Source organism: Mobula birostris, chromosome X, assembly GCF_030028105.1.
Source record: "Mobula birostris isolate sMobBir1 chromosome X, sMobBir1.hap1, whole genome shotgun sequence".
In the NCBI taxonomy this organism is placed as follows: domain Eukaryota; kingdom Metazoa; phylum Chordata; class Chondrichthyes; order Myliobatiformes; family Myliobatidae; genus Mobula; species Mobula birostris.
This window is the reverse complement of record NC_092402.1, coordinates 44252080-44278787: the sequence shown is the minus strand read 5'-3', so window position 1 is coordinate 44278787 and position 26708 is coordinate 44252080. Positions and strand designations below refer to the sequence as shown.

The following is a 26708-nucleotide window of genomic DNA, read 5'->3' as shown; positions in this document are numbered from 1 at the left end:
TTAATAGGCAGGTGAGGTGAGGGGGTAGGAGGGGAGCCAGAATAGTGAATGGTAAAAAAGAGAAGGGGAAGGGGGACAAATTACCAGAAGTTAGAGAAATCGATGTTCATGCCGTCAGGTTGGAGGCTATCCAGACAGAATATGAAGTGTTGCTCCTCCACCCTGGGACTGGCCTCATTGGGGCAGTAATGGATGCCGTGGACCGGCAGGTCAAATGGGAATGAGCGGTGGAATTAAAGTAGTTGGCCACCAGGGTAGATCTCGCCTGTTACGGATGGGGCAAAGATAGAATGGATGAATGCTAGGGCAGTTTTGTAGGGCTGGATGGCCTGCTCCTTTTTTTTCAACTTTTATGGCCATCAATCTATTTTGCTTGTTAACTGTGCAATGGAATGACAAAAAAAGCCCTAAGCCTACAGTTAATATTGCACTTCTGGAGTTACTCTAAAGTAAGAACTATCTGTGACTAACACATGAGCTTGTGGGTTAGAGTGCTCACTTCCCTATTACTAATGTTAATTATAACCTGTGGCACATGTATAGGCTGCATGTAAAGTTTCATATTTAATTTAAATGTCTGAGGTTATATTTAGCTTTGCCCCTGCAACAACTTATTAAGGGCCCTGGCACACAAATGAACACATCAGAGCAATCAAATAGTTGCTCTGTGCAGGCAGCTTTTATAGATATGGGAACTTGATCTGCAGGGCCCAAAATAAAATAACTTTATTTGCAAAACAAAAAAAAACAAGATCAGGGTAAGGCCATATTTGTTTGGAATAAGAAGAGTTTTGGAAATCAAAATCACTAAGCTTTTTGTGGGGAGCTTAAATAATTGAATGGAATTCATAGCAGAGTAATGAAGCACAGCTGGAAGAGGTACTGGATTGATGGAGACTTTTTCACTTCAAGGTTCTTCAGGGTCAAATGTTTCAAAACTGAAAGTTAATCACAGTCTGGAAAAAATTGTTCTGACTTGCTCAACCCTGGATAAATTTTGTGATGGAGGCAGAACTTGGGCAGAATTGTCCTTTCCTATCGCGGTCTCAGAATACCATTGGGATTGAGCACTTTCCTTTATGGCCAAAGGAGACGTAAGGAGAGTCTATTATATCAACCCCTGAAGATTGACCATCAACTCATCCACTCAGGCTGTGGAAATCCAAAAAAGTTAATGATTGAGGGAAAGGCAGCAAATTCGGGAGAGGTGGGAGGGATCTGATAAAAACACAGAAATTGGAATCATAGAATTATTATAGTACGTAGCAGTTGGCATAATGCTGTTACAGCGCCAGCACCAGCGACCTGGGTTCAATTCTCACCGCTATGTGTAAAGAATTTGTACGCTGTCCCAGTGACTGCATGTTACCTCCAGGCATTTCAGTTTCCTTCCACGTTCTAAGGAAGTATGGGTTAGCCGGTTAATTGGTCACATGAGTGCAATTGGGTGGTGTGGGTTCGTTAGGCCAGAAGAGCCTGTTACCATGCTGTAGCTCTAAATAAATAAAAAAAATAAAATTAGATAAAACTCTGGAAGCCCTCTGGAAGAAGGATGAGAAAAACAGATGTATTACAGTGCATTTTCCCCTTACTGTTGAATAAAGCCTTTTCTTGTACAAATCTCAGCACAGCAACACAGCAATACATGGCGCATTTCAATTTGGTCTTTCTGTAACATCATAACCTTAGGACATGTTTTCTTTGTGCGACTATGGGGAGTACACATGACTCACGTGGATCAAAGCAAAATACATTGGATTATTTCCGCTGTGTGGCTATTCAGTACTCTGTCACAAGTGAAGTTTGTTGACATGAATTTATACAAGACACCACCATTGAGAAGAGAATATACTGCAAAGGAACAGGGGTATATAAAGCAATCGGGGTATGCAAAGCAGCAAATGGGGATCTGTGCAGCTGGAATAAACTGTTTCAGGTAACATTCACATTTATATCTTTGAAGGGCTTCTCTATGCATGGCGCTATCTGGGCTCTGTTAAGACCTGTCAATTGGATTCATCTACAAGACTAAGACAAGGGTCGTTTCCGAAAGCAAGAAGAATGTATGCAGCATCCTGACTGTGGATACACTCCTGCTCGTAAGTGACAGTGAATGGAACAGCCCTGAATGGAACACAAATCCAGCAACCTACCAACTCTGCAAAAGGAGGATGTGGGAAGGTAAGAGATCTGCATTTGAAATGAATTAACGAATCATCCCTCCCCATGGCAGCACATTGGATTAATATATCAGCTTTAAGATGGTTCTCAAAGAGGCAAGAGTGGGAGGGGATAGTCAGAATCAAAAGAGCAAGATTCCTAAAGCTTCAGATTCCAGTCTTGTGTCCATATAAGCCTTTCTATATATCAGGAATCCACAGCTCGCCATGTTTTTGAGGTTTGCCTCTCAAGTCCCCTGCCCATACCCCCTTTCTTGGTTGGAAAAAGGGGGAGGGAGAGGGGAGGAAGTGGGAAGCACCAGAGAGACATTCTGTAATGATCAATAAACCAGTTGTTTGGCATAAAATGACCTTGCCTGGTGTCTCAGGGCTGGGTGAATCTACACCCGCTCCACACCACACCCCTGGCACACCTTCTCTGTCACACCTCTCCCACAGCCCTCACCATTCCCAACATCCTTTGCTCCCACCGGTTTTACAAACTCACTCTGCTGTCCACGTTGAGAAATACGGTACTGTACATAGAGAAAAGTGCCAGGAAAAGGCCAACAATATCATGAAGGATCCCACCCACCCTGGTCATGGACTGTTTGTCCCACTCTCATCAGGGAAGAGGCAACACAACATCCACGCCAGGACCACCAGACTCATAAACAGTTACTGCCCCCGAGCAGTAAGGCTGATCAACATTTCCACCCACTAACCCACCCCTCCACACTCCCTAACCACCACTACTTTAACATTTCCTGGCAGTCACCTTATGTACAGACACTCCTGCGCCTAGCGTCACTTTACAGACATACAATCAATCTCAGTATATAAACTATCTTATGTATTTTTTGTGTTTTTTATCTGACTGTTTCTTTTTGTGCTGCATCGGATCCGGAGCTGCAATTATTTTGTTCTCCTTTACACTTGTGTACTGAAAATGACATTAAACAATCTTGAATCTTGAACTTTAAAAATCACAAGTCTCCATTTGACAGGAGGCTATTGTGATGCCTGGTGTTGGAAGGTACCCTGAGGCAAGGAACTACAGTTTCAGTACTGCTGCTTTGTTCCATTCACCACAGCATGTTAAATGCAAAAATTCTGAGGACACTGTGGAATTATGTCAAACACTCATGTAAACTTGCTGAGACTGAATCCGTATCACCACTGTAGCAACCTATGATCCTTAAACATTATGTTGGTGAATTTAACAAGCTAACACATTAATTGATTTCCTTAATGCAAATTCTGCTATGTATTTTTGCACAAACGTCCCGTTTGTATAATTTCACATCGATGACACCGAACCTTAGATTTCTTTGGCATGATTTAGCATGGCCAGATGTACTGTGAATCACGTCAGGTTTTTTAAACATCAAATTGTGCATTGAATACATTTTATTTAATCCCATTTGATATAGTGAAGGTTTATTCAGTATCAGTCATATATTTGTTCATATATACTGATCTAGCTGTATATCATCAAGACACTAGCTGGGAGGTGTTATTTTCTGTGCATTTTTGTATACCTAAGTTCATTCATTCATGGCTTGGCTTCGGGAATGAAGATTTAGGAAGGGGGCTGCCCACATCTGCTGCAGGCTGGCTGGTGGCTGACTAGGCCAATACAGGACAGGCAGGCCCGGCCACAGTGGCTGCAAGGGAAATTCTGTTCTGGGTTTGGTGTTGCTGTGTCACAGTTCTTCCTCCTTCTCCTTTTGTCCTCAATGCCAACCCTGCGTGCGTTCTCGGAGGAGGAGACAGACTGGTGAATGGTGTGTCACCAGGCCTCACGATCGGAGGCTAGATTAGACCACTGGCGATGATCAATGTGACAGGCACCAAGGGATTTCTCCAGAGAGTCCTTGTACCTCTTCTTCGGTGCCCTCTGTCATGGTGGCTAGTGAAGAGTTCGCCATACAGCACAATCTTGGGCAGGCGATGATCCTCCATCCTGGAGACATGCCCTGACCAGCGCAGCTGCGTCTTCAACAGCATGGCCTCGATGCTGGTGACCTCTGCCTGTTCGAGGACTTCGATGTTGGTGACAAAGTCACTCCAGTGGATGTTGAGGATGGTGTGGAGGCAGCGCTGGTGGAAACACTCAAGGAGTCATAGGTGGTGACGGTAGGTGACCCACGACTCGGAGCCGTACAGCAAGGTGGTCAGGACAACGGCTCAGTACACACTGATCTTTGTGCCTTTCTTCAAATGCTTGTTGTTCCAGACTCTTTTGTACAGCCTACCGAATGTACTGTTTGTCTTTGCCAGTCTGTTGTCAATCTCTTTGTCGATCTTCGCATCTGACGAGATGGTGCACCCCAGGCAGCTGAACTGGTGGACTGTCTTCAGCTCTACCTCACCGATGGTGATGCGGGGAAGGTGGTAATCTTCCTGAGGTGCGGGCTGATGGAGAACTTCTGTCTTCTTCAAGCTGACTTCCAGTCCGAAGAGCTCGGCAGCCTCTGCGAAGCTGGATGTTATACGCTGCAGGGCTGTCTCTGTGTGGACAATAAGGGCAGCATCGTCGGCGAAGAGTAGCTCTCGGATGAGTTGCTCCAGTGTCTTGGTGTGGAACTGTGGTCGCCTCAGGTTGAACAGGCTGCCATCAGTGTGGTATTGGATGTAGACACTGTCTTCGTCATCAAGGTCTTCTGTGGCCCTTTCGAGCATCATGCTGAAGAAGATGGTGAAGAGAGTCAGCGCGAGGACACAGCCTTGCTTTATTCCGTTGCCTATTGGGAAGGGTTCTGAGAGGTCATTGTTGTGTCTGACTTGGCCACGCTGATCCTCATGTAGCTGGATGACCATGCTGAGGAACTTTGGGGGGTATCCTAGTCGTTCCATGATTTGCCACAGACCTTCCCTGCTCACGGTGTCGAACGCTTTGGTAAGGTCGACAAATGTCACGTACAATCCTTTGTTCTGTTCCCTACATTTCTCTTGGAGCTGCCTGAGAACAAATATCATGTCGGTGGTGCTCCTGTTGGCTCTGAAGCCACATTGGCTCTCTGGGAGGTGTTCTTCTGTAATGATGGGCACCAGTCTGTTCAGGAGTACTCTTGCGAGGATTTTTCCTGTGATAGAGAGAAGAGCTATCCCCCAGTAGTTGGAGCAGTCGGACTTTTCCCCCTTGTTCTTATACAGGGCGATGATGACTGCATCATGGAGGTCCTGTGGTCGCTTACCTTGTTCCCAGCAGCAAACAAAGAACTCCTGGAGTTTGATGTGTAACGCTGGGCCCCCATGCTTCCAAATCTCAGGTGGGATTCCATCAACTCCCGCTGCCTTGCCACGTTTCAGCTGCTCTATGGCCAACACAAGTGATACCGCAGCTGCTGAAAACCCTGATCAACGCACACAAAATGCCCGAGGAACTCAGCAGGTCAGGCAGCATCTGTGGAGGGAAATAAACAGTCGATGTTTTGGGGCAAGACACTTTATCAGGATGAGAAAGCAGGAGAGAAGAAGCCAAAGTAAGAAGCTGAGGGGAGGGGCAGGAATACAAGCTGGCAGGTGATAGGCAAAATTAGGTGAGGGGGGAAAGTGGGTGGGTAGGGTGGGGGGTGTGAAGGAAGAAGCTGGGAGGGTGATATGGGGAAAAAGACAAAGGGCTGAAGAAGAAAGAATCTGATAGGAGAGGAGAGTGGACCATTGGAGAAAGAGTAGGAGGAGAGGCACAAGAGGGAAGTGATAGGCAAGTGAGGAAAAGAACGGTGTGAGGGGAACCAGAATGGGGAATGGAAATAGAGAGAAGGGAGAGGGGGAGAAATTATCTGAAGTTGGAGAAATCAGTCTTTTTGTATACCTGCCTTGAAGTTGTCCAGTAAATAGTAATTATCCATTTGAAAATGCACTATAATCACAATTCACTTCAGGAATTTTAATAGATGATCAGGCTGAATTGCAGTGGATTTAACAGAGTTTAAAATATAGTAATGCATTTGACCGTGAAATTGGCAAAAGAACAATCATTTAAAAATTTATATTTTGTAGCAATGTAATCAAGCTGGACAATGACAGTTTTAAGAAACTTTTCAGCATTTTACTTGAAATCAGTGACATTTCAATGGGGGAGGGGAGTTGAGACCAACATTGATTCCCAAAGGATGAGAGTCCTGATTAGTTTGAGTATGTGAAGGTACCTGCTCCAGCTTATTATATTTTGATAAATCAATGCTTGCAACATTTTTTATTCATGCGAAATCATTTGCTTTTTCAGAGATTAGGGCCGTGACCTCTGATTCCTCAAGTCCATTATCTGGTGTGCATGCTGAGCTGAGAGTCATGGTTTATCGTTAGCAGTGTGAATGATGCCAGGATACCAACTTGTTCTTCCTGAATGTGATTCCTCAAGTGACAAGAATGCTATTCACTGGAATGCTTAAGTCAGACGCATGCGGGTAGATATTCATAAGACCATAAAACATAGGAGCAGAATTAGGCCATTCCGCCTACTGAGTCTGCTCTGTCATTCCATCATGGCTGACTTATTATCCCTCTCGACCCCATTCTCCTGCCTTCTCCCCGTAACGTTTGCCACCCTCATTAATAAAGAACCTATCAACCTCCACTTTAATACACCCAATGACTTGTCCTCCACAGCCATCTGCGGCAATGACCACCCTCTGGCTAAAGAAATTCCTCCTCATTTCTGTTGGAAAGGAACGTCATTCTATTCTGAGGCTGTGTCCTCAGGTCCTACACTCCCCCACTACAGGAAACATCCTCTCCACATACACTCTATCTAGGTCTTTCAATATTCGATAGGTTTCAATGAAATCACCACCCCCCCCACCCAACCAATCCTCATTCTTCTAAACTCCAGTGAGTACAGGCCCAGAGCCATCAAATGCTCCTCATACATTAACCCTTTCATTCCCAGGATCATTGTTGTGAACCCCCTCCGGATCCTCTCCAATGCCAGCATATCCTTCAATTCAATAAGGTGCCCAAAACTGCTCACAATATTCCAGGTGCAGTCTGACCAATGCCCTATAAAGCCTCAGCATCACATCCTTGCTTTTCTTCACTCTTGGATGCACGTGATACAGTTATGTAGTGGTCTGTAAAATGTTTCATATTGAACCAGCTACATGTCAGCAGCGGGTTATAATGAGGAAATGTTATTTTCTGTGTGCTTCTGCATGATCGACTTAAGTTATGCTACAGGATTTCTCTTCTGCTTTCTCATTATGAACAGAACTCATACTTAAGAGGCTGGTCTTGATCTTGTTCCCTTGCTGCAGAACTTCAGAGCTCAAATAAAACACTGAATATATTAAGTATGAGAATATGGGGGTGCCATGGAGGTTTTGCGGTTAGCGCGCCACTATTACAGCTCAGGGCATCGGAGTTCAATCCCGCCGTCCTCTGTAAGGTGTCTCTGTACACTCACCCCATGGAATACATGGGTTTTCCCTGGGTGCTCCTGTTTCTTACTAGAGGATCGAAAGACATACCGTGTAGGTTAATTGGTCATTGTAAATTGTCTCATCATCAGGTTCAGACTAAATCGGGTTGTCGAGGGTTGCCGAGCAACAGGGCTTAAAGGGCTGGAAGGGCCTATTCTGCACTTTACCTCTAAAATAAAAAAACACAAAATGAAATATTAAGCAGTCTGATTGCATAGTGTAAAACAAATCAAAATGTTTACATTACTTTAGTTCACAAGCAATCCACGCTCACAATACTGCAGATTTAGACCACTTGTCTGATGTATTCCATCCCCTATTTCTGGATTACCTCATTCAAGTATCTGCCTGTCTTCCATTGAAAAAAGCCATAAACATCAGATAAACTGGAAAGCTGTGTAGCTTTAGTCCGCTTGCTGTCCTATGATTGATGAGGTAGAATTTTACTGCCTCACTCCAATTATAATTATGACCGAACTACACAAGCTTCCATTCACAAACACAAACAGTCAGCAGATGCTGGAAATCCAAAGCAACACACACAAAATTGCTGGAGGAACTCAGCAGGTCAGGCAGCATCTATGGAAATGAATAAACAGTCAACTTTTCAGGTCAAGATCCTTCATCGGGACTGAGAAGGAAGGGAGAAGACATGAGAATAAAAAGGTGGGGGGAGGGGAAAGAGGCTAGATGGGAGGTGATAGGTGAAGCCAGGTGGGTAGAAAAGGTCAAGGGCTGGAGAGAAAGGCATCTGATAGGAAGGGAGGGTGGACCATAAGAGAAAGGGGAGGAAGAGGGGACCCAGGGGGAGGTGATGGGCAGGTGAGAAGATGTAAGAGGCCAGAGTGGGAAATAGAAGAAGAGGGGAGAGGGAGAGAATTTTTTTTTTACCAGAAGGAGAAATTGATTTTTCATGCCATCAGGTTGCAGGCTACCTAGATGGAATATAAGGTGTTGCTCCTCCACCCTGAGGGTGGCCTCATCTTGGCACAAGAGGAGGCCATGGACTGACATGTTAGAACAGGAATAGGAATCAAAATTAAAATGTTTTGCCATCTGGAAGTTATGCTTTCGGCAGATAGGGTGGAGGTGCTCAACGAAATGCTTCCCCCAATTTACGATGGGCCTCACCGATATAGAGGAGGCCAAATCGGGAGCATTGGACACAGTAGACGACCCCAGCAGATTCATAGGTGAAGTGTTGTCACACCTGGAAGGACTGTTTGAGGCCCTGAATGGAGGTGAGGGAGGAGGTGAATGGGCACGTGTAGCACTTAGACCACTTACAAGGATAAGTGCAAGGAGGGAAATTAGTGGGGAGGGATAAATGATCAAAGGAATCACGGAGAGAGCAATCCCTTCAGAAAGCGGAGAGAGGGAGGGAGGTAAAGATATGTTTAGTGGTGGTATCCATTTGGAGATGGTGGAAGTTGCGGAGGATGATGTGTTGGATGCAGAGGCTGCTAGGGTGGTAGGTGAGAACAAGAGGAACTCTACCACTGTTAAGGCAGCGGGAAGATGAGCTGAGTGTGGATTTTCGGGAAATGGAGGAGATGCAGGTGAGGGCATCATCAATGATGGAGAAAGTGAAGCTCCATTCTTTGAAGAAGGGGGACATCTATTCTTCACTACTGAGCAGGTGAGAAGGGCTCTGGGGAAATTCAGACATGGCAAAGCATTGGGACCCGATGGTGTGAACCCCAGGGTCCTGAAAGAGTGTGCTGAGCAGCTGTGTGGAATTCTCCAGTGCATTTTCAATCTGAGTCTCAGCCTGGAAAGGGTGCCAGCCATGTGGAAAACATCATGTGTGGTCTCAGTACCCAAGAAGGGCCAACTGAAAGTCTTGAATGACTACAGTCCAGTGGCCCTGACCTCACACATCATGAAGACCCTAGAGAGGCTGGTCCTGGCTGGTCAGCCCTTGATCCCCTGCGGTTTGCCCACCGGAGCACGTTGAAGTCGACAATGCTGTCATCTGCTGAACAGAGCCTACTCCCATTTGGATAAACAGGACAGCACTGTGACGATCATGTTTTTTGATTTCTCAAGTGCCTTCAATACCATATAGCCCTCATTGCTGGGGGAATAGCTCCATTCAATGCAGGTTGGCACTTCCATTGTATCCTGGGTAATGGACTACCTGACTGGCAGACCACAGTTTGTGCAACTTCAGAGCTGTGTGTCAGACACGGCTATAAGCAGCACTGGGGCCCCACAAGAGACTGTATTGGCTCCCTTCCTATTTACTCTGTATAACTCAGATTTTAGATACAACACTGAGTCATGTCATCTGCAGAAATTCTCTGATGACTTGGCAATAGTTGGGTGTATAAAGGGAGGATGGAGGATGAATACAGAGCCAGGTGGAGGACTTTGTCAAATGGTGCAAGCTGAATCATCAGCAGCTCAACATCAGTAAGACAAAGGAGATGGTGATGGACTTTAGGAGGACTAAGCCTGCACTGCTCCCTGTTACTATTGATGGTGAGGATGTGGATGTGGTGAGGACCTACAAGTACCTGGGGGTGCACCTGGATGACAGACTTGAGTGAAGCATCAACACAGAGGCCGTGTACAAGAAGGGCCAGAGTCACCTCTACTTCCTGAGGCTGTGGTAGAACAACGGACCCTACGGAATATCCTGGCAATTCTGGAGAATGTCTCTCACCCTCTGCATGCCACCTTGGCTGAACACAGACATTCTTTTAGTAATAGACTAAGATAACTGTACTGCTCCAAAGAGCGCTATACGAGATCATTCTTACCCTCGGCCATTAGGCTCTATAATGAGTCAACCTATAGCCAGGGAAGTGATTACCCCCCCCCCCCCCCCCGTTAGACTGTTACTTATTCTTTCTTACTTCTCTTCTAATATTTGTATATCTGTGCCCTTGTAATGCTACTGTGACACAGTAATTTCCTTTGGGGTCAATAAAGTATCTCTCTATCTATCTGTCTATCTTTGATGTCCTGGAAAGGAAAGCGATGTCCTGGCAACAGATGCGGCAGAGATGAAGGAACTGAGAAAAGGAAATAGCATTTTTACAGGAGACAGGGTGGGAAGAGGTCAAAGAACATAAGATATAGGAGCAGAATTAAGCCATTTGGCCCACTGAGTCTTCCCTGCCATTTCATCATGGCTGATCCATCTACCCTCTCAGCCCTGATCTCCAGCCTTCACCTCGTATCCCTTTATGAGCCTTAAATATACCCAATGACTTGGCCTCCACAGTCACCTGTGACAACGAATTTCACAGATTCACCACTCTCTGGCAAAAGAAATTTCTCCTCATCTCCATTCTAGAAGGAATTCTATTCTGAGGCTATGCCCTCTGGTCTTAAACTCTCCCACCATAAGAAACATCCTCTCCATAGCCACTCTATCAATGCTTTTCACCATTCGATAGATTTCGATGAGGTCAGCCCTCATTCCTCTGAATTCCATTGAGTACAGGCCCAGAGCCATTGAACACTTCTCATATGACAAGCCTTTCAATCCTGGTATCAGTTTCACGAAGCTCCTTTGAACCCTCTCCAATGTCAGCACATCGTTTGTTCAATAAGGGACCCAAAACTGCTCACAATGCTCCAGGTGAGGCCTCACCAGTGCTTTATAAAGTCTCGACATTACATCTTTGCTTTTATATTCTAGTCCTCTTGAAATGAATGCTAACATTGCATTTGTCTTCCTCACCACAGACTCAACCTGCAAATTAACCTTCAGGAAATCCTGCACAGCACTCCCAAGTCCCTTTACACCTCTGACTTTTCAATTTTCTCACCATTTAGAAAATAGCCTATACTTTTGTTTCTTCTACCAAAGTGCATGGCCACACACTTCCCAACACTGTATTCCATCTGCCACTTCTTTGCCCATTCTGCTAATCTGTCTAACTCCTTCTGTAGCCTCTCTACTTCCTCAACACAACCTGTTGCTCCAGCTGTCTTTGTATCATTCGCAAACATGGCCATATAGTCATCAATTTCATCATCCAAATCATTGACATATTTCGTAAAAAAAAGCGGTCCAAACGCAGACCCCTGTGGAACACCACCGGTAACCAGCATCCAACCAGAAAGGATAACTGTGGGAAAGGAACTTCTTTTTGGTTGCTTACCTATCAAAGATCTCTAGAAAGCACTGATCTTACATTGGAAAGTTAGGGAATCAAATGCCTGAAGCAACTTGTAGGCTGCTAGGCAGCTAAATGGATTTATTCAGTACAAAGTTATGCTTTACAAATAAGGAATGTCTCTGAAATTCCATTCAATTCCTACAGATTATCTGAACTAGGCTTATTTTTAATAATTATCCTTTCCAAAGACAGCATTCTTACATTCCTTTGTTGCACAAGAAGATGATAGCTGCCTACCTTCTTGAACCATATTGGCCTTTTTGGTAAAGATGAAGGGTCTTGACCCAAAAACATCATCTATCCATTTCCCTCCATAGATGTTGACCTGCTAAGTTCCTCCAGCATCTGAAGTCTCTTGTGCCTCCCATTTTGTTGTGGGCCATTGAGTTTCGGAACTCAGACCCAGTGAGAGTGAAAGAATATCGATATACTTACAAGTCAGGGCAGTACATAACACAGAGGACACTTCAGTCTCAGATTGATATACACTCGGTGGCCACTTTATTAGGTATGCCTGTAACCTGCTTATTAATGCATACATCTAATCAGCCAATCAGGTGGCAGCAACTCAATGCATAAAACCATGCAGACACGGTCAAGAGGTTCAGTTATTGTTCAGAACAAACACCATAACGTGGAAGAAGTGTGATCAAAGTGACTTTGACTGCAGAATGATTGTTGGTGCCAGATAGAGTGGTTTGAGTATCCCAGAAACTGATGATCTCCTGCAATTTTCACACACAAGTCTCTAGAGTTCACAGAGAATGGTGCAAGAAACAAAAAAAAAATCCAATGAGCAGGAGTTCTGTAAGCGAAGAGAGAGGCCAGGGGAGAATAGCCAGACTGGTTCAAGCTGACAGGAAGATGATAGTAACTCAAATAAACACATGTTGCAACAGTTGTGTGCAGAAGAGCATCTGCCAGAGCAGCAGAAGACCACGAATGTGCACTCAGAGGCCACTTAATTAGGTACAGGAGATGCAGTACCTAATAAAGTGCCTACTGAGTGCATTTATCACATTTACTTCAAAACATACAGTGAAATGTGTCATTTGTATTAACAACCAACACAACCCAAGGATATGCTGAGAGCCACCTGCAAGTGTCACTTGCAAATAATGGCATTCTTTTGTTTGTACCTATCTGGCCCTTCAGCATGGTAGTTTGGGAGGTGCATTAAAGTAGCTCTGAAAAATTACTATGATGCATTTTGCTTTAAGAGAGAAAAAAAACTAAGTGGAATCTTTCACATACCCTGGATGCCTAACACATTTCAGAACTTCAGAAATGCTTTGCTTAAAGCTTTTATATGAATGAATATGGCAGCCAATTTTTGTACAACATGGTCCCACAAACAGCAATGTTTTCAGATAATTTGTTCAAGAATTAACGGTGGCGAACACCAATTCATACTAAACAGCCTACTGAGCTCCCAATATGAAGGAAATAATGTACACGCTCATTCCTAATTGGAATCTAAATCAGAAACTGTAAAAAGGAAAACAATGTTATTACCTGAAAGTGGCATTAAAACTGTTTGAGGGACATCTGTCAAAGATTGATTTTCCTTGAGGATCCAACTAATAAGTTGAGTTTGGGGCTGGAGGAGCACAGCTTTCGCATTTTCTGACATTTCAGTATTTTGAATTCAGTTGACATTTATGTTCTCGTGAAAGCCTTGCTGTTTAGTTTTGAGGGATCTAGCTGTTTTGAATAGAATGCACCCTCATCAGCTCACTGCTGTATTTATTTTAATCTGAACATTATCCAAGCCAGCTTCATCCATTTAGAGCAAGTTTTTGGTGCAGAATCATCTAATCCTAAAGCTGTTCACAATGTAAGTGCGTAGTCTGTGTCAGGAAATGTAGAAGAGGCTAGATCCAAACGCAGAGCAGCGGAGATGATTTAGCAGTGAGTGATAACTTTAACAATAAACTGCAAAATAACAAGCCACGAGGGCCTACAAAACAAGAGAGAACAGATATTTAATGCAACAAGGCAGCAGGGTAATTGAAGGCAAGGAGCAACTGGTTGAAGCTGACCAGTTTGTATGAGTAACAAGGATTGTGGATGAGAGCTGGGTTTAAATAAGCTGCAGGTGACGAGTTGGAAACAAGTGGCAGGAGACTGCTGTTAGCTGGGTGGAGACTGGGAGGAGCCTGCCTGCGCAGACCTGGAAATCTGTTAACATAGTGATTTTGTTGTCTATTTGCAGTGGGAAGCTTAAAATATATATTTACAACATTGAAGAAGGTCAAAATGTTAATTATTTGAATTAGTTGAATTAATAAAAAATCAGTTGAGTAATTTCTGCACAAATCACTCTTTTGTGTGAGATGGATGAGGATAGGTAAGTTATAAGTCAAGAGGTGTATAAAATATTTTAAAGGTTTAAAGGTACTAGTGGATAATTTTAACTTCAGATGATGGTTTAAGATGTGTAATGTATTGAAATGCATTTGGTCCATTCATTAAAGATCTCTATCAGTTGGAAGAAAAAGGTAAAAATAAAAATCCACTTTCACCCTAGATGGAGTGGATATGGAGAGGATGTTTCTGATAGTGGGTGAGTCTGGGACCTGAGGGCACAGCCTCAGAATATACGGACATCCCTTTAGAACAGAGGTGAGGAGGAATTTCTTTAAACAGAGGTCAGTGAATCTGTGGAATTCATTGCATGGACAGCTGTGGAGGGGCCAAGTCATTTGGGTATATCTAAAGTGGAGGTTGATAGATTCTGGATTAGTAAGTGTGTCAAAGGTTATGGGGTGAAGGCAGGACAGTGGGATTGAGGGGATTAATATATCAGACAAGGTGGAATGGTGGAGCAGATTTGATGGTCCGAATGGCATAATTCTGCTCCCAGGTCTTATAGTCTTATGGTCTACTGACCCTAACTGCTACAACTCAAGGAATCTTAATCAGCTATAAAGCACTTGAGTGTTTCAAAAGACTATAAAAACTCATAACTTTCTTTTTGTTTTACATTTATACAGAGATATTCATAAGTAGTCCAAGAAGTAAGTTCTTAATCACTAGCTTGATGTATGTAGGACAGTGGCAAATTTGTATCCAACAATCTCCTGCAGGCTGCACTGTTGCAAAGGTAACATAAACCCTCAACAACTTCTCCGTCAACTCTTCCCACTTTCTCAAGACTAGAGGTATAGCCATTGGCACCCACATGGGCCCCACCTATGCTTAACTTTTTGTTGCCTATATAGAACAGTCTATGTTCCAAGCCTTCCCTGGTAATGCTCCTCAACTCTTCCTTCGCTACATTGGTCCTGCTTCATACATCCTTGCTGAGTTTGGCAATTTCAACGATTTTGCTTCCAACTTCCACCCTGCCCTTAATTCACTTTGTCTACTTCTGACACCTCTCTCTCCTTTCACGATCTCTCCATCTCCATCTCTGGAGGCTAACTGTCTACCAATACCTTTTATAAATCTAGCAATTCCCACGGCTACCTTGAGTGTACTTCTTCCCACCCTGTCTCCTGTAAAAGTGCTATTCCCTTTTCTCAGTTCCTTTGTCTCTGCCACATCTGTTCCCAGGACACGGCTTTCCCTGAGATGTCCCCATTCTTTAAAGAATGAGTTTTCCTTCCTCCATCATTGATGTTGCTCTCACCCACATCTCCTCCATTTCCAAACATCCGCACTCACCCCATTTTCCCATTTTACATTTTACTGTGTTCTGACATTATGCAAAGGCCGATAAATGGACGGGGGGATAGCATGGTCATGTAGCAGTTAGTGAAACGTTATTATAGTGACAGCGACCCACTGCTCTCTGTCAGGAGTTTGTAAGTTCTCCACGTGACCATGTGGGTTTCCTGTTTGTGCTAAGGTTTCTTCGCACATTCCAAAGACATATGGGCTAGTAGATCAATTGGTCACATGGGTGTAATTGGGCAATATAGGCTCATTGGGCTGGTAGAACCCATTACTGTGGTGCATCCATAAATAAGTGAATAGATAAGCAAATTTTGGAAGGCTATAACAGATGAAGATAGCAGCTCACCACTACCTTCAGAATCAGAGATAAGCAGTTAATACCCACCTTGCTCAAGATGCCTGGATTCCAAAAGGTTAAATAAATGAAATATAGACCAGGGTTAATCTACCTGGCCTCCTTCAAACCATGCTATAGCATGCTCTACGTCAAAGAGAGTCATCATCGTCATGATTATGTGCCGTGTCATATGATGTAGGTGATCATGGTCGTTCCATGATCATGATTGTTCTTGGCAAATTTTTCTACAGAAGTAGTTTGCCATTACCTCCTTCTGAGCAGTGTCTTTATAAGATGGGTGACCCTCTTCAGAGATTGTCTGCCTGGTATCAGTGGTTGCATAACTGGGATTTGTGATATGCATCAGCTGCTCATATAACCAATCACCAGCTGCTCCCATGGCTTCACATGACCCTGACCGTGGTGGGGGGGGGGTGGTGTAAGCAGGTGTTACACCTTGCCCAAGGGTGACCTGTAGACTAGCAGAGGGAAGAAGTGCCTTACGCCTCCTTTGGTAGAGATGCATCTCCACCCTGCCACCCGCAAAGAGAATAGCTTGTGTAAATTGCATCCTGCAAGCCTTTGATGTACGTGATTAATTAAACAAGCTCACTGCCGCAGCTTGGAGAACAACGTTTTCTTTATTATCACCCCCAAGATACTGGGCATGCTCAGGACTATTTATAGTATTCTTAAAAATACAAGGAGGCATAATTTTAAAGTGATTGGAGAAAGGTCTAGGGGACGTCAGAGGTAATTTATTTACACAGAGAGTGGCAGGTACATGGAATGCCCTGCCAGGCGCGGTGGTAGAGGCAGATACATCAGAGGCATTTAAGAAACTTTTAGATAGGCACATGGATAATAGAAACATGGAGGGCTATGTAGGAGGGTAGAGCAGGTTAAAAGGTTGGCATAGCATCATGGGCCAAAGGGCCTGTACTGTGCTGTCATGTTCTATGTTCTCTATATTTTAAAACGGTAATGTGCTAATATGACAATAATTACTGCCGATGGAGTCTCATTTAAACATCTAATGTGAAGATGGCACCAAGTAGCACTCCCTCTGTATTCTACTGGCATGCCAGGCTAGACTTTCATTGTTAAGACTTTGGGATGGTGTCTGTATGCAAGCAATGTGATCCGAGTTTTGTAAAGGCAAGTGAAAGACCTTTCACAATAAGAGCTATGAAACTGAATGGTTTGGCCCTGCATCATTATATTTTCCATTGCAATTGGCTTCTAAGCAATTGGCCTTCATAGAACATTGAACATTATAGCACAATATAGTACAATGCTCCATTGACCTTTTAACTTACTCTAAGAACAGTCTAACCCTTCTATCCTACATAGCCCTCCATTTTTCTATCATCTATGTGCCTATCTAAGAGTTTCTTAAACGCCCCAATGTATCTGCTTCTACCACCACTCTGGCAGGGCATACCAGTCTCTGTGTAAAGAACTTACCTCTGACATTCCCCTGGACATTCCTCAAATCACCTTCAAGTCATGCCCCCTTGTACTGGCCACTTCCACCCTGGGAAAATGTCTCTGGCTGTCTGCTCAATCTATGCCTCTTATCATCTTGTAGACTTCTATCAAGTCACTGTTCATCCTCCTTTGCTCCGAAGAGAAAACCCCTAGCTTGTTCAACCTATCCTCAAAAGACATGCCCTCTACTCCAGGCAGAATCCTGGTAAATTTCCTCTGCAGCCTCTTTAAAGCTCCCACATCCTTCCTATAATGAGGTCACTAGTACTGAACACTAGTGTGGTCTAACCAGGGTTTATAGAGCTGTAAAATTCCTTGTGGCTTTTGATCTCAATCTACTGACTATTGAAGGCCAAAATACCATATGCATTCTTAACTACCCTATCAACGCACAGCAACGCTAAGGGATCTATGGATGCAAACTCCAAGACCCCTCTATTTCTCCACATAAGCTAAGAATCCTGCAATTAATCTTGGCAGTTACGCTGACTGCTTTGATAAATGGCAGCACATCACTTTGGGAGAATCATTGGTTGCCAACTTGGCATCCCATCACTCACATGAGATGCACTGGAGAAACTATTCCCAAAGGACTGGGCAGGGATTTACACCGTTGATAAATAAAATCAGAGTTCCTCTAAGTTATGCAAACACCATGGTCTTAATGCTCTCATATTAATTCTGATCCATGCTGGGAAATACACACTGATTTATTGTTTTTCTTAGCATGACATTTTGTGATTCTGTGAATTTCAGTCTTGTCTGATCAATCTTAAGGTATCAATGGTAATCAGATATAAACTTATCAATATGCAAATAATATTCAGCTTACATAAATATGGATGCATGTTTTAAGTGTACATTTCTGGCAAAAATTAGACAGTGGTTTAAAATGATAAGGATCGTGGAAAGAATAAACAGGAATGACCAGTGTCCTTAGCAGTGACTGGGAGGGAGGAGCCATAGATTTGAAAAACTATATAAAATTTTGGTTAGCTCGCACTTGGAATATTCTGCACAATTCTGGTCACCCCATTACAGGAAAGATGTGGATGTTTTGGAAATGGCACAGAGGAGCTTGACAAGGATGCTGCCTGGATTAGAGAGTATCAGCCATGAGGAAAGGTTGAACAAACCTATAGAGTCTTAGCTTCATTGAGCACTGTTGGAGAGAAACAGGGCCTTCGGCCCACCTAGTCTATACTGAACTATTATTCTGCCTAGTCCCATCGACCCACACCTGGACCATAGTCCTCTATACCACTCCCAACTATGTACTTTTCCAAACTTTGCATAGATATTGAAATTAAACCTGCATCCACCACTTACGCTGGCAACACCTTTCATGCTCACACTGTTCTCTGAGTGAAGAAGTGCCCCCTCATGTTCCCCTTCAATATTTCACCTTTCACCCTTAACCTATGATCTCTTTTTCTTTTCTTTTTCAATCTTTTTATTAGTTTCACAAAATATAAACATAACATAGTAGTAGTACAAAGTTATTGGGAATACATTGTTATAATTAACATGAGTAGTTATAAAACTAAAGAAATGATAGACAAAACTCCCAATCATAAAGGATATCAATGAATAATACAAAACAAAGAGAAATAACTAGACAAAAATCATGAAAAAGGAAAAAAAAATAACCCTCCCCCCCAAAAAAACTAATCTAAACAGAATTAATTAACTAAACTAAAAAAATTACCTGGGCTGTATTAACATCACAAAAAATGGGAAAAATGAAAAACCTCAGTATCGGCGACTCTGTTCCTCTTAACCAATATTACAGAGAAGTAAAATAAGTTTAGAAATGGTCAAATCACATCATATGAAAATGCTGAATAAATGGCCTCCAAGTCTTTTCGAATTTAATGGAAGGATCATAAACCACACTTCTAATTTTTTACAAAATTAAACACAACAGAGTTTGTGAGAACCAGTGAAATATAGTAGGGGGTTAATCTCTTTCCAATTCAGCAAAATGGATCTTCTAGCCATTAAAGTAAGAAATGCAATCATCTGACGAGCTGAAGAGGTTAAATGATTTAATTCTATCATTGGTAGCCCAAAAATAGCAGTAATTGGGCGAGGTTGTAAGTCTATATTCAAAACCATTGAAATAATATCAAAGATGTCTTCCCAATATTTTTTCAACAAAGGACATGACCAAAACATGTGAGTTAAAGAAGCTATCTCGGAATGACATCTATCACAAATAGGATTTATATAAGAGTAATAACAAGATAATTTATCTTTGGACATATGAGCCCTGTGCACTACTTTAAACTGTATCACTGCATGCTTAGCACATATAGAGGATGAATTAATATGATCTCTAGTTTTAGTCTCACCCAACCTCAGTGTAAAAAGCCTGCTTGCATTTACCCTATCTTTACCCCTCATAATTTTGTATACCTCTATCAAATCTCTCCTCATTCTCCTACGCTCCAGGGAATAAAGTTCTAACCTATTCAAACTTTTCCTGTAACTCAGGTGCTCAAGTCCTGGCAACATCCTTGTAAGTTTTCTCTGCACTCTTTCAATCTTATTGATATCTTTCCTGTAGGTAGTGTTGGCACGTGGCCAAATGGTTAAGGCGTTCGTCTAGTGATTTGAAGGTCGCTAGTTTGAGCCTCGGCTGTGGTAGCGTGTGGCTCTTTGAGCAAGGCACTTAACCACACAGTGCCCTGCAACGACACCGGTGCCAAGCTGTATGGGTCCTAATGCCCTTCCCTTGGACAACATCGGTGGTGTGGAGAGGGGAGACTTGCAGCATGGGCATCTGCCGGTCTTCCATACAACCTTGCCCAGGCCTGAACCCTGGAGACTTTCCAAGGCGCAAATCCATGGTCTCATGAGACTAATGGATGCCTATAATATATAAAAGGTAGGTGACCAGAATGGCACACATTTCTCCAAATTAGACTTCAGCAACATCTTATGCAATTTCAGCATAACATCCTAACTCCTGTACTCGATACTCTGATTTATGAAGGCCAATGTGCCAAAAGCTCTTTTTACGACCCTATCTACCTGTGCCACCACTTTCAATGTGTTATGGATCTGTATTCCCAGATCCCTCTGTTCTGCTGCACTCCTCAGTGCCCTACCACTCAACATGTAAATCCTGCCCTGGTCTGTCCTCCCGAACTGCAACTCCTCGCACTTGAGAGCATTAAATTCCATCTGCCATTTTTCAGCATATTTTTCCAGCTGATCAAGTTCCTGCTACAAGCATTGATACTTGTCCGCTACACTCCTAATCCTGGTGTCACCCACAAATTTGCCGATCCAGTTTACCACATTATCATCCAGATCACTGACGTAGATGACAAACAACAATGGACCCAGCACCAATCCCTGCGGCACTCCACTAGTAACTTCTCTGGAGCACTGAAGGCTGAGGGGAGACGTGATAGAATTTTATAAAATTATGACAGGGTAGATAGAATCTTTTCCCTGGGGTAGGAATGTCAGGGACAGGAGGAGATGTATTTTAAGACAAGAGGAGAAAGTTCAAAGGAGATGTGCAAGGCAGGTTTTTTACACAGAGAAGTATGCGTCTGGAAGAGGCTGTCATGGAAACAGACACGGTAAGAGTGTTTAAGAGGCTTTTAGATAGACACATAATTATGTAGGGAATGGTGGGATAGAGATCACTTGCAGGCAAACAAAATTTAATTTGGCATCTTCTTTGGCACAGATAACATGTGCCAAGAGGCTCATTCCTATGCTGCAATGTTCTAAGTTCTACTGTAGTTTATTGGTCAGACTAGAGAGAGCTGAGGGGGAAAAAAATCAATCAATGAGTAGTGGTGGTCCATAGCTCACTACATGAAACATTGACAGGAGCAGAAACTTTCATCTTCTTTAAGTACTGGGATGCACTCTTGAGGGTTCGTAACTTTTGAGATAATGGACTAAGAGCTTGGCGTCCATTTTGGTGAGCACTAAATCAATTGAAGGTGTGTGTACTAAGTGGAATTGTAGGCCATCAATTGTACCCACATCTCTAACTCAGCCCAGGGTTTGAAGCTCTGTGGTTTTAGCACCAGAATGAAGCAACTCTATAGAAGATCAGAACATTTAAGGTGTGCTCTATACTTTCCTTTCCAATTCGGGTTGCGCAGTGGCGAACCTCCAGGTCTCTCAAAGATGCTGTTGGTCCCTCGACACCCATCAGCCCACCAAAACATTGTAATCCAGACCCAGTACATCATGGGCAGAAGATGACTTGCCTCAGGGTGGCAGCCAATGGTACTACTGCTTTGGCCAGAAAATGAATGGCAACAAGGCCCAGTGGAAAACTGTCTTTGCAAACTCTCGAGAAGTTAAAATTCATCTTGTCAGCTTTTATTTAAAAGAAAATTTGTGGATGCTGGAAAACAGAGGCAGAAACATTAGAAAATGCTCAATCCAGCCATTCACAGCTGACGTAGTGTCCAATAATAAATAGAGAGTATCCAGCCACTATTTGCCCTGCCCAGTGGTTGCCTGATACATCTATTCTATGCCAAACCATCTTCCAACAATCAATTGGGACCTAATTGGGAAAACTGTCAGCTAAATAGCTAAGTTCTCTCCCATTTCCAAATATTTGGTACCCTTAATTATAGGAAATAAAAAATAACCCCCTTTCTATGATTTTCCTGCCAGCATCCTGTATTAATGACCTAGGGTATCATGGAGAATCCTGGAGATTTAGCAATCTTCAACCAAATAATTAGATTATTATTTGGATGTGGCCTTCATCAGCGCTTAGAATCCCACTGAAGTAAGCTTCTCCTTCGTCCTGACGAAGGGTCTCGGCCTGAAACGTCGACTGTACCTCTTCCTAGAGATGCTGCCTGGCCTGCTGTGTTCACCAGCAACTTTGATGTGTGAAGATTCTCCTTCAGTGGCTGAAGGACCCTCTGTGTATTGATAGCAATTTTAAATTTCATACCTGCTCATGCAGGTTTAAAATGAACAACCTTGTGCCTTTCTTGTATCACTGAAGGGCATCCTGTGCCCAGTGGGATCATTTGGAGCTAATTACACACATCAGCTGAATGAAGCCCATTGCCTGTTCTGTTTTCCATGTAAAAATGAGCTCAGCAGCTGCTGGCTGGAGTTTGATACAATCCGATTAACCAGCAGACGCTCACGGTGGATACTTGAATGCAGAAAGCCGTTTCTAATTGACAAACAGGGCACAAGTTTAATATGTCAAAGCCCTTGATTATTTATTGGAAATAAAGCTGTACATTTACAGTTGGCCACAATCAGGCACTAAGTTTCATAAGGATTTATTGCCTTGGGGATCAGATGGTTAGGATACCCGTCCAAGATAAACAATGGCAGGTTTCTGAAATTTGTACGTCCTTGATTGATTTATTTACAATATTCATTAAGGTGTTTGTAGAGGGTAATCTTGTGTACAGGAGCAGAAAAGGTTTAGCAGAGACTGTTTGGGCTCTGTGGGAGGATCAAGTGAAAGGAAAAAACGAGCAAAGTACACGGAAGGCAGGCTTACAGCACTGTGAGGCAAACATTACCTTGATGGAAAAATACGCAAGTGGAAACATTACCATTGAGTGTGGCACAATGTAGGATTTTTGGGGAGGAGATGAAGTGAAGTCTGAAGCCTGATCCTATCTTTGCCTATCAACATTGTGTCTCGTTTTACCTTCCTGTACAGAAACAACGAACTAAAAGATAAATTCATCATCCAATGTTTCACCAGTGATATTGTGGTAAGATTGCATAGAAGTGCAATGCAGTTAGAGAACTGATATGGGCAGCTCAGCCCAACTAGACCATGTTGGTATTTAACCTCAGTTCACTCAACTGTTCAGATACTTTACAGCTGGAAAGACCTCAACAGTCTGGGCATTCCTGGTGTGGGGAGAGGGAGGAAATGTGCCAGGGCTTATGTTACCATTTTTGTGAAGAGTACTTTTGTGAATAAGGACAGTATTGAGCTAAGCAGTGAAGCCAATCTATGGTCAAATAGTTGGTTCGTCAAGAAGTTGATTGACTATACTTGCATGTGAAGAATGGCTCCTTGAGTCAGGTACCAGAGGCTCACCAACAAACTACTGAGAGGCTGAGTTCACCGGGTTATCATGTGAGCAGCTTTGCTGTTTGATGGAACATGGCTGTGCAGTCAACAGCATATTTGGCAAGTGGCCATGGGATAGGAGAATGATTCCATGATAATGTGACCACAATTTAATCCTCTAAGTATTTTGTTACTTGGTTAATATGGTTGTAGGATAAGTTCTGTATTCCATGGTCAGCTGCCACAAATCATGTTCTTCAAAATCTCAGTGGATTTTTGTTCAACTCAGCTTTCTCCCTCCTGAACATGTAGTTTAGGACTGTCTGATCCCTATCTCACCATACTCTTCACATTTGTGTTTAGCCAATAGGGTATTAGCCGGTCGGGGAGGAATTTGGGATTAACCACACTGAACTTTACCTTTACTCAAAAACCATACAGAGAACCACGTTCCAACAGCCACTGTATCATTGCAACTAGATCCAGGAACCCTGGCAGCAAACAAACTAAATACTGCCATGACTGAGATCAAGGATCAAAGATTAGCTTTATTTGCCATATACATTTACATGCATTAGGAATTTGCCGTGGTGTGCTGGCGTGACATGCAACAAGAACAACATTCAACATTTATAAAGAATAAAGAATTATATTAAAAATAGAGGTTAAAGTATAGATATGGAATAAATGTTCATAAATACATAAATACCATCATGTATTTATAATGTAAACAGGATTATAAAAAGTGGATTAAAGAGTTTACAGTGCAGTGCAATGACTGGGCAATAGACAGAGGGGGTGGGGTGGGCTGACTAGAATGGTTGATCAGATTAACTGCCTGAGGGAAGAAACTTTTAAGATGGCATTATGTTTTTGCTCTAATAGCCCTATAGCACTTTCCAGAAGGGAGCTTTTGGAAAAGGCAGTTTGTAGGGTAGGTAGTGTCCGCAATGCATCTTCGTCCTGCTCACGTACAATTTCTGCAGTGATGGAAGACTGCAGCTAATGACCTGCTGCCCTGACAGGTCACTGTCGTTTTCACACACTGTGAGAGGATGCTATACCAAACCAGACAGTAATGGCTGACGTGAGGATGCTCTGTATGATGGCAGTGTAGAATTGCACCAGTATGTGCTGGGGAAGATGGGATTTTACCAACTGCCACAAGAAGTACGTCCTCTGCCAAGCCTTCTTTTAAATGAAAGAGATATGGATGAGGTTATGCAAAATAACAATGCCCAGGAACCTCAATGTTGAAATGGCGCTAATTGTAGAGTTGCTGCTGATGACAGGATGGAGAGGAACACATTTCTGCTGAGGTCAATTCACTCAGACAATCTGCAAAGTTAAGTACAGGACTCACAGCTCAGTCAAGGTCAGTGTAGCATCTGTTGTGCACCTTCACTTTTAGACTTGCGCGTCACATTTTCCTTCCAGTACAAAAGCTTGGAAATGTCTCAATTTATGTAGCTTTCTTTTTTTCTCAGTTTCTTCAGAGTGATCCAGAGCATGCCACAGGCAACTAAGTACTTTTGAAGTTAAAGCTGAATTAACTGGAAGAACTCAGTAGGCCAAGCAGCGCCTGTGGAATGAGAAACAGAACTAAAGATTCAGTCAAAGACTTCATCAGAACTGGAAAAATGAGACTAAATAGGTTGAAGGGCCTGTTTCTGTGCTGTAATGTTCTATGACTCTATAACTCTAAAGACCCAGGTACATCCTGACCTCTGTCCTGAACTCCATCTATCTGCATGGAGTTTGTATGTTTTCCTTCAACCACATGGGTTTACTCCAGACACTGTCACCTCATACCAAAGACAATCTGGTTTTTAGGTGAGTTTTCCACTTAAATTACCCTCCACCACCCCCAAACGTTTGCAACTGGTGGGTGAATCTGGGGGAGTTAGAAGTTGTGCATGAGACAATACTTTATTGTCTTGTTATTGTCACATGTTCCAAGATACATTGAAAAGCTGTTTGCTTGCATTGCTACCCAGACAGATCATTCCATACATAACACCGAGAATAGAAGAACAGAATGCAGAATAGAGTGTTACAGTTACAGAGCCACTCAGGCTCAATCCTGACTCCTAGTGCTGTGTGTGTTTTCCTGGGATTGCATTGGATTCTTCTGGGTGCTTATGTTTCATAGAACATCGAACAGATCAGGCATTTCACAGCTTTTACATGCCTATTTGTTTTATTTATACTCTCTACTTCTTCCCTCGCTCCTTGTCCCTCCTCCTCTCTTTCTCTCCTTCCCCCCTTATTAATCCATCAACCACAAGATTCCATAAACAAAATCCTAGCCTTCCCACTTTGTCCCTTTCTCTCTTGTCCACGCTCTCTGCAATTTGAATCAATCTTGTTTCCTCACTTTTCCAGATCTAATTAAGGATCTTTGAACTGAAACATTAACCCTGTTTCACTTTCCAGGGATACTGCCTGACCTCTTATTTATTTTAAGAATTTTATGTTTTTACTTCAGATTTCCTACACTTGCTGGGTATTTTTTTAATTTTCATACACATTTGAAATGCTTTCAAATAACTCCAATTGGTGGTTTTGGCAATGGAGGTTATGTGGTGCAAGCCTTTTTAAATACAAAGTCAAAGTCGAGTTTATTGTCATATGCACAGGTACAATGTAAAACTTACTTGTGAAGCATCACAGGCACATAGCATCGGATTAACAGCAGTCAGAAGAAAACTATAAATGTAAATTGTGCACAAATTTGACAAAAGACAAAGTCAAAGTCCATTTCAGTGGAAGTGATCAAAGTCGTCATCGTGTTGTTAAACTATAGTGATTAATAATAGGCATCCGTTAGTCTCATAAGACCATGGATTTGCGCCTTGGAAGGTTTCCAGGGCGCAGGCCTGGGCAAGGTTGTATGGAAGACCAGCAGCTCCCCTCTCCATGCCACCAATGTTGTCCAAGGGAAGGGCACTAGGGCCGATACAGCTTGGCACTGGTGTCGTCGCAGAGCAATGTGTGGTTAAGTGCCTTGCTCAAGGACACAACACGCTGCCTCAGCTGAGGCTCAAACTAGCGACCTTCAGATCACTAGACCGACGCCTTAACCACTTGGCCATGCGCCAACACTCTATAGTGATTTGGGTTATGCCAATTGTTCAAGAGCCAGATAGTTGAAGGGAAGTAACTGTAACTGTGACTGTGATAGTTGAAGGGAAGTAACTGTAACTGTAAGTAACTGTGCTTGAATCTGGTGGTGTGAGACTTCAGGCTTCTGTACTTCCTGCCTAATGGTAACTCAGAGAAAATGGTATGACGTGAACGATGGGATCTTTGATGATGGTGTTGCCTTCTTGAGGCAGTGCCTCTCGTAGGTCCCAGCGATGGTGACAGTGAATCTGGGTATTGATGTATTGGGCAGAGTCCACTTCTGTCTGCATATTTGTACTTTATGCA

General features: G+C 43.1%; 1 protein-coding gene across 15 annotated transcripts in view; it reads left to right on the top strand.

Moving 5' to 3' along the window:
- LOC140191785 (thyroid hormone receptor alpha) overlaps nucleotides 1-26708 on the top strand; it is a 534600-nt gene that overhangs the window by 299821 nt on the left and 208071 nt on the right. For all 15 annotated transcript variants that reach the window (XM_072249536.1, XM_072249528.1, XM_072249531.1 and 12 more), the window contains one exon: nucleotides 1964-2181. In XM_072249536.1, the coding sequence (XP_072105637.1) occupies nucleotides 2129-2181 (53 nt within the window). In that variant the 5' untranslated portion in view covers nucleotides 1964-2128. The remainder of the gene's footprint in view (nucleotides 1-1963; nucleotides 2182-26708) is intronic.